The sequence below is a fragment of the Nansenia antarctica genome (genome assembly GCF_963989245.1).
Source record: "Nansenia antarctica genome assembly, chromosome: 4".
Lineage (NCBI taxonomy): Eukaryota > Metazoa > Chordata > Actinopteri > Argentiniformes > Microstomatidae > Nansenia > Nansenia antarctica.
Window position 1 is genome coordinate 75,302,449 of NC_137689.1, and position 12,500 is coordinate 75,314,948.

The window sequence follows — 12,500 nt, forward strand, 5'->3', positions numbered from 1 at the left end:
TACATACATACATACATACATACATACATAATGTACATGTATATATACATCCATAAAATAAAATGTACGGAATGCTAATTGTCTTTGTCCAATTGTTGCCACGTTGCATGTTTCATCTTAATTTGCTTTTGTTTGCTTTTTCTCTCCTTTTCTCATATTCCCTTTTTACCTGCTATTTAATCCCTTACTCGTAAATAAACTAGACCCCTAATGAACAAGAGAGGCAGGGTCAGGATCATAGATTCTGTAGACTCTGGCATGGGTGTGGAGGACTGGGAGCACAGATACAGGGGTGTGCAGGGGAGGAGTCCGCTGAGCGACTTCCTGGACCAGGAGGAAGTCCAGAGTGTCGCCCCCCGTATGGGCGGGGCTTGTCCTGAGCCCCCCCCGGGCAGCTCCTTCTGCCACAGCGCCAGACGGGGACGCAGCGGCGTCTTACCTGCCGCCTACCCGGAGGGCTACAACACCATCGACCGCCGGCGCAACAAGAAGAAGAAGAAGATCCACGACCCCGGAGGAGGAGGAGGAGGAGGAGGAGGAGGGTTGTTGGCTCTCGTCTCGGAGTCGGACAAAACACCAGAGGACGACGAGCCTTTCCCTCCCGACCTCGCTCTCCTCCGCCAGAAAAGGGGGGAGCTGGTCCTCAGGCAAGTGGCGGAGATCGAGGAAGAGGAGGAGCAGATGACGCCGTGTCTCAAGATGTACAAGAACGGGCTCCTCTACAAGACCAGGATGTGGGCGAAGAACAAGCTGGAGAACACCTTGGAGAACTACGTGGCGTATCAGGAGGAGGAGGCGGCCAGGCTGAGGGCCGGGCGTCTGGACTTCTACGACTCGGACGGCTCGGAGGAACGCCGGTGCTCCAACGGATCGGAGGAGGAGGAGGAGGAGGAGGAGGAGCTGGAGGAACTGGCTTCCTTGGCTGAGGCCATCCACTCTGACAACGTCAGGACCCACAGCCAAGGGAGGTACCCTGCGTCCTGTGGCGGTCACATGGATAAGCATCAGAGTTATCGGGAGAAGAAAAGTGGGAAGGGCAAAATGGGAGGGTGGGCTCTGTCCGAGGCCATGTTGTCTCCGGTGGAGGAGCCGAGCGAGGAGTACGTCGACCCCATGGACGAGCTGCAGTGTCTGGTCGAAACGGTGTCGGAATACCTGGCTGAGAAAGAAGAGGAGATAAGCAAGTACGGGTCCCTGCCCAAGTCGGCCACTTCGAGGCTGTCGTCTCAGGGCAGCAGCGTGAAAATGGACTCCTTCGGAGAGGAGCCGAGCGCGACCCCCAGGGAGGTCAGGGAGGAGAGCCAGACAGGCGCCGCTGCTCCCCACGACCAGGGAATAGGCGAGGGAGTGAAACACGTCGTGAGCTCCTTCTTCAGTTCCATCACTGACAAAGTGAGTTCGGGCCCCAAGCAGCCCAGACCGCCTGCTGGAGAAACTAAACCGGCGCTCCCTGCGCCGCCACCGCCGCCCCAACCACCTCAGTCTGGTATATCCAAGCTGTTCTCTTTCATTCCCAAGTCCACCACCACGCCCGCCCCCGTAGCCGTCGTGTCCCCAGTAGAACCTGCCGACTCCAACAGAAGGTTCACCTTCAACTCTCCGCTGCCTTCCCAACCGTGTGATGCCAAAATACCGAACCAGAATCAACAGTCAGACCCGGTTACCACAACAACAACAACAACAGCAGCAACACCTTTAAACAACAGTAGGACAGGTGATCAAGTTAACGAATTCACAACCAAGCCGCAAACCCTCCTTCCCGTCAGTTCTGTTTTCGGAAAGATGAACCCTTTAAAACTGTTTTCAAGCGACGAGGCGCTGAACTCCACAGAGGGAAAACAACCCCAGAGGCACGCAAACAGGGATGAAACGTCACACACACAACACAACGAACAGTCAAGGGGTGTAGGCGGAGGACCTGATAAAGCCACAATGGTGGAGTCGCAAGTGAAAGAGGTTAACGGGAGACCTTTAGACTTTATGAATCCCCCTCATGTACCTACTTCAGGCGGCAGGAAACCCGTTAGCCAACCAGAACCGGTGAAATCCGGCTTCTTTAGCCCTTTTAGGAAATCCTTCAGCTCATTAATTGCACCGGTTGCCCCCATCCCCCCCCAGGGACCCCCCCCTATCTCGGTGTATCCAGTATTCAGGTCAGCGGGGGATGTTAGATTAGAGAAGCCTGTCGCTGAGCCGCCATCTTTAGGCGGTAAAATAAACCTTCCTCTCCTCTCCTCTGACGACGTCCCCTGCTCCCGGCAGCTCCCTCCTGCAGCAGAGGGAGGGATCTCCTCTGACAACGTCCCCTGCTCCCGGCAGCTCCCTCCTGCAGCAGAGGGAGGTCCTCTCCTCTCCTCTGACGACGTCCCCTGCTCCCGGCAGCTCCCTCCTGCAGCAGAGGGAGGGATGTTGTCTGGCTTCTTAAATAAGTTTGCTTCTGGCGACGATGTCGTCAGCGCCTCCAGGGGCGCGGAAAATCTGACGCAACCGAACCCGGCAGCACCTTCGACGTCAGTCGTGAACCCCGGCTGTTCAGCCCCTCAGCCGCAGCAGCCCCAGGGGAGCACTGAGACGGGGTGGTTCTCGTCCATGTTCAGGATCGGCTCCAGTGAGGACGTGCAGGCTGCGGCGTCCCACACCACCGCCATTTCGGCTCCCGGCACGGAGTTTATAAACCCGGATGTTGTCGGTGATCCACAGCACCGGTATCGTCATTTACCACCGATCCCCACCGATCAGCAACCTATACAGCACGGTCAGCAGCAGCAGCAGCCAACAGCAATGCCTTATGGGACTGATCAAAGAGCCCAACCCTCCCAGCCTGAACCTCAAGGGTTTTTGCCGGGTCTTTTTAAGAGCAATCCAAGCAATCAACCACCTGTAGTCCGTCCTCCCCAGCAGTTTCCCCACCGACCTCCCCCACAACAAAGTGCTCCACCTCCACCTTCTCAGCCTGGGGGGGGTCTTCTCTCTGGGTTATTGAGGTTTTCTTCAACAGAAAATGTTTCACCTAATGTACAACTGACGCCAAACCCACCCCAACAAGCTCCTCCCCAACAAGGGGGTCTACTCTCTGGGCTGTTTAAGCTGGGCTCCTCTGACAATGTTTCCAGCAGCCAAACTCCACCCCATCAAATGCCCCCCCACGGCCTTCCTCCTAATCGACAGGATTTCAACCAGCAGAACCTCCCAGGGCTGAACCGAGGCCCTCCGCTCAGGACCGGGTCTCAGAGCGAACGAAAAAATGTAGCTGAGCAGCAGCAGACGAACCGCAGGCCAAGCTTTTCTAGACAGCAAACCATTCCGCTCCAACAAACACCCCAAGGTGGTCTCCTATCAGGGCTCTTCAAGTTTAACTCCTCAGACAATGTGTCAATCAATCGGCCGACTCCACCGACTCTGCAACATGCCGCCACACCTCACAATCAATTCACCCAACAGCAGCACCGGAGTATGCAGAACATCCAGATGCAAAGCCAGAATCAACAGATGATGGAAGGTTTAACTCAACAGCAGAGTCAGCCTAGTGGTCTGTTCCCTGGGCTGTTCACGTCTTCCACAGAGAACGTCCTTCCTCAGCGGCAGCAGACCCCGCCTCTCAGCCAACAGCCGCAGCCGCAGACAGACGCTGACACCGCCAGCCAGCCTGGACTACTCTCCGGGTTGTTCAGCAAGTTAACGAAATCCTCTGAGAGCGCTGAGGTCCGCAGCCAGTCACCGCCCACGCAAACGCAGCCACAGAGGGATAACGCACGCATTTCATCTGCACACACGCTACATCAGTCCCCACATGTCCATCACGCTGAGGGAGACAGAAAGCCTCCTACCCAGCAGGGCTTTCTGTCAGGATTATTCCACAGAAATGCGGCAGAGGAAGTCTCCACGTCTTTAGTCCAGAATCCAGAGCAGGTCAGATCAGAGCAGGGTACACAGGGTGCAAGCAAGCCTGGTTTACTCTCGGGCATATTCAAGACTGGGCCAAACACTGCAGCGACCAATACTTCAGAAGCTGAATTGGAGGGAAGAGGAAGTGGTGTACCTCATCACTTCCTTCAAAGACAAAATAGAAGCGTTACCGCGCCTTTTTCGTTTGATGCAGACAGTTTAGATTTAAGGACGCCTGGTACTTACACTAGGCCTCTTCAGAGTCAACCAGCCTATTACACTAGGCCTCTGCAGAGTCAGCCAGCCTACATTTCAGTCAGCACAGGACATTTACCTCAGTTGTCATATTACCATGATGCTCTCCAGTCAGTCCCAATGGCCACAGCTGTCAGCGCAGAAAATATGTATTCCCTTTCACGGCAGCATCCGAATACTGCAATGATGTCCTCCCAACAATATATCGGAGGAAGCGATCAATATTTGAATGCAGCAACTGGACAGGATGGTTACCAAGATCAGTTTGCGTCATACGGAACAAGTCCTAACTATGGTGAAAACCAGTGGATCCAGGAATCTCTCTTGTGGCAGCAATTTCAACATCAATCGCAGAACGATGGCAAAGACTCGAGTGGTCGGAGTTACGCACAACAACAACCCGATGTTGTTCCACCATACGGAGGTCAGGAATATACCTCGTACCTACCACCATGGCAGGAAGCCAACCTTAACCAACAGCAGCTTGAGGAACCCAACAGTTTGAACGGCGGTCCTCCGTATGTCAAGAAGAAATTATGGACCAGTTACGATGACTTGGGACACAAGGAACACTTGACTGAGGAAGAGGGGGCATTAAACTTGAGCACCAAAAGGGGGAATGCTCAATTTGGCACATGGCATTCGTTGAATAATGACAGCTGTTATAGTCTAAGCGGTGTTGCATATCACGAGGGTTACTACGAGGAGAATGCACCGAGTCTGTCGTATTCGGCTAATTGGCAGTATAATAGTGATCAAGAATTTCCTACCCAAGGTATGGTTAATCAAAGCCAATTTGACTTAACACACCCAGTTGATCATCATAATTACCGTAAACCTGTCAACGGAGAGATGGAAGATGGAAGCCATTATCTAGAAGAGACAGAATGGTACCAGCAATGGCTGGCCCTTCTGGAGCAAGGCATGTGGTGGCCAGCTGATGACGGTGATTGTGGATACTTTGTCTACACTGATCATGAATACATATACGCTCTCCTGACCGACGTGGACGGTCAGTATGTCTACGCCTGCGGCCCCGAGGGAGACACTTTTGCGAACGGGCAACAGTCGGATAACTTCCCCAACGCGTGGCTGCACAACGAAATGGTTACGGTGTGTGGCTTTAAAGTCCCGCTCTATAACGAAGATGAGTTTTTCTGGTTCCCTGGACAAGACCTGCTGGGTAATTCTCAGCTGCTCAACGCCCCCCTCGACTTGTCTTCTGCCTACAGAAAAGGAAACCAGATCATGAACTTGAACCTGGAGCGCTTCTCCCAGATGTTTGAGAACTCGTTCCTCGCGCAGAGAGATCAGGCTATAGATTTCTCAGCCTATAGGCTAAACAAAGTCCGGATGGACTCAAGACAACCCGACTGCGACTATCAAGAGCCCTATCACGAAGCCGCCGTTGATCTATCTTGTCGTCACGGTAACGGTGGTCTCACAGGCCCTCGTTGGAATAACCAGGAAATTAAGGCTCTCCTCGCTCAAAAGGTTGCCATTTCGCTCAACTCTACCTCCACCACAGATTCCTCTCAACGATACTTTAACAACCGTCATCAGCCTCGTCAGAGACAGCGCTCGTCCTCTGGGGTCAGAGTGAGGCACGTGGACGACACCCCGGAGGCTGAATGGAGGCAGAGAGTGACCCCCGGGGAGGAAATGCCAAACCGTCAAATCAAAAAGGTTTCCTCTTTCATTTCCTCCATTGTAGGGAAAAGCTCGGAGTGCACTTCCGACAAAGGAACCGTAGCCTCACAGGAGCAACGTAAACCTCCGGCGGTCTCTGAGACCAAGAGTATACTCTCGTCAGGTTTCCAGAGTCTTAAGTCAAAGCTCATAAAGGAGGATACACCTGCTGCTGCATCTCCGCCTCAGAATGAAGCCCCACAGACGCAGCAGAGGCCAGCTGCGTCGCGCTCTAGACTTTTGCCCAATTTACCCAACATATCAGGGCAAACTGGTGACCCCCCAGCGCAACCACAGCAGGCTGCTACTCCGAAACCTAGACTCGCAAGACAAGCCACCATGTCTCAGCAGTCAGCTCCACCAGTGCAGCCTGCCACAGTAACGGCAAGGACTAGGGGCCCAGTAGATCCAATAAACAAGTCTGGCTCTCCCCTACAACCGCAAGCGCAACATGTCACAGACAAACCAGCTGAACAACCACAGGGCGGTTTTATGAGCTTTTTCAAGTCTGCAGTAGGGATAGAGGAACCGGTGCCACCCAAACCCGCGGAGACACTGTCAAAACGACCAGGAACAACTGGCTCTACTGCTAGCCTGCCAGGCGCTGCGTCCTCAAATAAAGAAAGTGCCGGAGCACCCGGTCTGTTTGGGTCATTGGGAAGCTTGTTTAACGCAGAGCCCCTTCCATCCCAGCAACAACTAAAACAACAACAAAAACAACAACAGCAACAACAAACAAAACCCAATATTACAGCAGGTTCTCAGCCAATAGGCAGTGCGTCCACAAACAAAGAAAGCCCAGGTCTATTTGGGTCGATGGGAAGCTTGTTTAGTGCAGAGCCCCCTCCATCCCAACCACAACAACAACAACAACAACTGCAACCAAAACCCAGTGTTCCAGAAAGCTCTCAGCCACCTTCCACAAGACCGAAGGGTCTACTACAGAAACAAAAGACAATGGATCGTTTTGGGCAAGACGGTGCGTCACAGCCAGCTCATGGTCAACAACCAGGTAACAGCACATCCCAAATATTCCCTCCAAATGCTAGCACTGGCCCCGGCCCAGGAAGATCACAGACTATGCCTCCTACAGGACAGACCAAACAGGAGCCACCGCCTAAACCAGCTGGTGGACTTTTCGGCTTTTCTCTTGGGGACATGCTCTCTGGAACAACTACTACTACTACTAAGGAGGAAACACCTGGTACGGGATTATTGTCCATGTTTGGTGGACCTAGTACCCAACAGGCATCACCCCAAACCGGGGCCCCCTCTCAAGCCCAGCCCCAAACGGGTTCAATTCTCGGTGCCATTCTGTCTGGCTCGAATGAAAGCCCTGCTAAAGGTTTCATGTCGTCTATGTTTGGTGGGCCAAGTCCACAGCCCCCAACAACTGGGCCAACGGTTGAGACCCCTGCTTCGGGGACAGCTCCATCAAAGGGACCATCAGGACCGCCGCCAGCTCAACCACAAGCTCAACCACAACCACAGATGAGCTCTATTCTTGGCGGATTGTTTGGGTCATCTGCCTCCAATGAAAGCCCAGCGAAAGGTTTACTTTCTATGTTTGGTGGCCCCAGCCCCCCACAACCTCCAGCACCTGCTGGGTCAGCTCCTGGGTCTTCCCTCCCACAACAGCCTGCCAAAAGCTTATTCTCTATGTTCAGTGGCCCTCAGTCCCCACCGCAACAAGCTAGCTCGACAACTGATCCCACATTACCAGCTACTGCCCCACCCAAAGCACCGCCAACTACAGGTTTACCTTCTATGGTTAATACCCCTAGTCCCCAACAAGATCCCTCTCAAACTTCATCTATTCTCCCTGGATCGTCTGGCTCCAGTGAAACGCCAGCGACAGGCCTGCTATCAACGGTCAGTGAGGCTAGTCCTCATGCGAGTGAACCACAGGCTATCCCAACTGCCGATGCTACTGTGACTGAAACAGCGACCCCTAAAGAGGCCACCGCAGTTGAGGCTGTTGATGCTGTAACCACAGAACCAACACCAGAGGGCGCCACTGTCCAAAAAGAATCAATCCCAGAGGTTAAACCACAAGAGACCACCTCAGGCTTGCTGTCGATGTTCGTCGGGTCGAGCCCACAGGCCGCCGCCCCCTCTCAGGCTGCATCGATTCTGGGTGGAATTATCTCAGGTTCCTCTGGAGCAAATGAAACGCCTGGCAAAGGTTTACTTTCAATGTTCTCTGGACCTGAGCCAACTCCTGCTCCACCAGGGGCCCCTCCCACAGGCTCTGCACCCCCACCCCAGACGGCTGCACCTCAGACAGCTGCACCCAACAGGGCTGCACCCCAGACTGCTCCACCTCAGACTGCGGGATCTATATTGGGGGGTATGTTTGGGGGTGCTGCACCTCAGACTGCGGGGTCTTTTTTGGGGGGTATGTTTGGGGGTTCTGCACCCCAGGCCTCTGCTCCACAGACTGTGGGGTCATTTATGGGTGGATTATTCGGAGGCTCGGCTCCGCAGCCCTCTGCTGCACAGACGGGTGGGTCATTTATGGGTGGAATGTTTGGAGGGTCTACTCCACAGACCGCTGCTCCTCGGACAAGGACCCCCCCTACTAAAGTAATGTCTGCCCAGGGTCCACCTTCCCCGGCCGGCAGGCCGCCAGCAGCCCCTATTCCAACAGGAGCTCCAAAACCCACTGAAGAGCGCACGACATCGACAGCCACACCTGACGCTACTTCGGTAGATGTCGCTCCCAAAAACAAAGAGCCGGGAGAGACGGGCACGGTTACTTTGCAGATGTATACTAAATTGCGTGAGGCACCTAGACAACCTGACAGTGTCCTCCAACCTGAGGAGTCAGGAGTGTCCATCAAAACCCACGATGAGGCTGCTGAAGTAGCCCAAGGACAGGAGACTGACAGTCGACCAAAAGAAACGGAAATTCCCACGGCATCGGAGGACCCTGCTAAACCAGAGACACAGACAGGGCTTACTCCGGGGGTGAGTGATCAGGCCAGTCAGAATGAAGCTCTGAGGTCCGTAACAGAAGAGGCAAAGCCAGCCGCTCAGTGTTCAACAGCCCCCGCCGTGGAAGAGCAGCAGAAACCAGAAGCAGAGAAATCCGTCCTGGACTCCTCGGCCGACATCGTGTCCGGCTTCGTGTCGAAGATGTTCTCAGGGCTACCTGGTCAACAGACAGAGTCTCTGAAAAGTGACCTCTTTGGGATGTTCAAAACCCCGGAGCCACCCAAGCCAGCTGAGTCGCAGCCAGCCACTACTACTACTACTACTACTACTACTACTGCAACACCACAACCGCCAGAGATTAACAATGAAGGCGTTCCCAAAGTACCACCACCGGGTGGTTCAGATAACAGCCAAATCACAACAGACTCGAGCCTATCTCAACCTAGCGAAGGACAAGGGAAATCAGAAGCAGATTCTAGCCAGGGAGGGAATCAGGCACTCACCGAAGGGGCGACTCAGTCCACTTTACTCACTTCTTTAGCTGAAGCAGGGCCTCCACCAGAGACCTCTGTAAAAGACAAGGCTGGACCAGTAGACGGAGAAGTAATACAAGAAGAGCCCGTCATTATTGAGGGAGAGCCCGAGAGCAAAGCTGCAGACAAATCAGGCCCACCAGCGGGAAGCGCCCAGAAGATTCCCCCAGCTGGTCAGCTGCCCCAGACCTCAGAGCCGCCCTCTGGAATGTCGTCCATGTTTGGCTTCATGTCAGGAGGATCCGGTGATGCTGGGAAGGCCTTGGGATCCCTGTTTTCATCTCCACCCACGATTCCAAAAAGCCTCCCTTCAATGGCTCTAACAGAAGGTGGGGGTGGTGGTGGCCTATTCTCAGGATTCAAAACATTATCCGCAGGCCTATTTCAGGAGGAGAAGCCCGGTGCAGCTAAGCCCGGTGAGCCGCCCTCTGCCTCAATATTTGGAGCAAAACTGGGTTTCTGGCAGACCGAACCTCCCAAACCTCAAGCTCCTCCAGTTGTTACATCTCAGCCCAGAGCCAATGACAAGCCAGGAGCTGGTCAAAGAGCCAATGACAAGCCAGGAGCTGGTCAAAGGAAGGAGACGGTAGGCCCTGCAGGTGACACAGCCAAACCCCCCCAGACTTGCATCTCCACACCTGAAGTAGTAGACCCTTCTGCATCCTTGTCCCCAACGGAGAAAGAAAGCCTTGTAGAACCGCCCCCTTCCACAGATTCCACTTCTGGAGAGCAGCTGGACAGCCAGTCCAGGAAGGACCTATTGAGTGCTAAAAGGTGCCAGTAGCAGCATAATAAATGGTCTTTTTCCCCCAGACCATTTATGATGCGTTGATATTGTTGTGGAGAGTAACTTCAAGTCCAACTCTGCAATCCATCCCTCTTGAGTTCTATGTTTTGTCTTTTGCTTTGTTATTGTGTGCTTTGTTGGTTGTTGTTGTTGTTGTTGTTGCGTCTGTGTTTTAGTATGAAGTGTATCGTGCTTGTCATTGTGTAATGATCAACACTTATAACATTAAGTTGCCCCTTTACCTGTGTAATTACGGTAGTAACAGCTTTGTATCAACATTATTCTATCTGGTAATACAATGTTCTTACTAGAGTAATTACGTATGGGTATAGGGGGCAACATAATGTTAAGTGTGAACCTATGTTTTATTCTTCTATTTTCAAGAAAAATGTATTACTAATTGAAATACTAATAGAGGAAACCCATTTGTACACATTTGCGATCATGATGCCATGAAACCGCTTGAGAAATCAAACCTTACAGATTTCCCTATTGCCATATATGTACTGTAATACATTTCATAACTTCTATAATGATCTACACATAGCGGATACAGTACATGTTTGTGTAGTTCATATTTGAAGAAATGTGTACGTATAAAATAAACTGTACACATGATGGTAAACCAATGCAGTTTGTCTCATATACATGTAGGTAATCATATTTTTTTTAACTTATTTCAAGCAATTGGTAAAATCACCCTGATGTGCCAATGTTTCTTTGTTTTCTCTCTGTAAGGTTGGAAATCTTTTTAAAATGTTGCACACATTTGTAGAGCAGACTAGTTGCATAACGTAAAACCCAATTTCCTTCTAGTTTTTCTATTTAGAAATAGTTTTAATAATGGCAGAAATGATTCTAAACTCACATCTCTCTCCCCCACCCACCCCACCCCCCGGGTCACCATCGCAGCCTAGTGGAAAGCAGTCGGTTCGGGTCGTCGGGGAACCTGAGCCAGGCCAGCTCCCAGCTGAGCGAGACGGGCCTGGAGAGCGCCGGGGCGTCGGAGCAGGAGGAGTCCTGCCACTCCTACCACAGCACCGGCCACCGCTCCTCCACCCACAGCCACCCGCCCGCCGGCGCACTCCAGCCCAGTAACGGCCCCCCCGCCCAGGGGGAGGGCGAGGCCCGCAGAGCCTCCGTGGAGGCGGCGGGGAAGGGCCTGAACGGCTCCGTGAAGAAGGAAGCCTCCGTAGAGAGACGGTCTGTCAGAACCCTGCAGACGTGAGTCCTTTTGTGTGTTCTGGCATACATATCCACCTTTGTTTGAAACCAACACACTGATAGATAACATGGTTCGACAGTAACGCTTGCCCGGAGCAAGTAAAACATTCGCCGGGTTTGTTTGCGCGAGCCCGACGACGCTGCTGGATCCTGGATGTTCTTCCTGCACACAGGTAAAAATAACAGACGGCGCAGGCGCCAGACCAGACTAGTTGATCGTGGAGTGAAGATATTATCAAATCGTACGCGATGCGACGGGTGATCGTCAGGCGTGTACGATTTGATAATATCTTCACTCCACGATCATCTAGTCTGGTCTGGCGCCTGCGCCGTCTGTTGTTCTTCCTGCACACAGGTAAACACATCCAGGATCCAGCAGCGTCGTCGGGCTCGCGCAAACAAACCCGGCGAATTCTTTACTTGCTCCGGGCAAGCGGGCAAACGTTACTGTCGAACCCTGCATTATCTAATGGATAACGACCGTTAATGTAGTCTAATTAACAGTCACTAAATAGAACACCTGTGCGGCGGAGTGATACATATAGTTAAAAGTCCCGCGGCTGTTATACTGTATATCGGCACTCATGGAATGCCTCTTGTCCAATCAAATTACTTGGTCGGAACTAACTGTTGTATGATGAATTAATATCATAATACAGTTAGATGTTCATTCAGATGATCAAATCGAAAGTGTTGCAAGTACAGTATACAGATGCAAAGACGGCATTACCAGATGAATACAGTGGATTTCTCTCCCTCTCTCGCCCCGCACACCCCAGTTTCCACGACGACGTGACGCCTCTCCCCTTCTCCCCGTCCAGAGTGCGCTGGCTGAAGGCCATCAATAAAGTCAGAGTTACGCTACAGGAGGTAGGGATCTCCTCCCAGGTAGCTGATGTGGATGCGTTCCATATCTGTATCTGTATTTCCCTCCACACCTCTTAACATGATTATCCAACCATCAACACCCTTTTCCCCGCCACCCACCTCGATTGTTCTGCCTCTCATTTCTATTGTTTTCGCCCCTCTTCTTGATTGGTTGAGTTTCACCTGCAGGGTACTGTGGGTCAGAATTGGCAGGCTAAATGGCTAATCCGGGAGGATTAATCTGTTTTTGTTTTCATATTTGCTGGTTGAATGAGCGTCTGAACGATTGTTGTCTGCCGTTGCCCTGGAGCTTCTCTCAGTAA

At 52.5% G+C, this 12,500-nt stretch overlaps 1 protein-coding gene across 1 annotated transcript in view; it reads left to right on the forward strand.

Moving 5' to 3' along the window:
• The window catches only part of unc13bb (unc-13 homolog Bb (C. elegans)), a gene marked incomplete at both ends in the record, with an annotated part of 91,328 nt that overhangs the window by 8,459 nt on the left and 70,369 nt on the right, over positions 1-12,500 (forward strand). The window contains 2 exons of the mRNA XM_080529724.1: positions 10,999-11,310; positions 12,090-12,180. Of these exons, the coding sequence (XP_080385850.1) occupies positions 10,999-11,310; positions 12,090-12,180 (403 nt within the window). The remainder of the gene's footprint in view (positions 1-10,998; positions 11,311-12,089; positions 12,181-12,500) is intronic.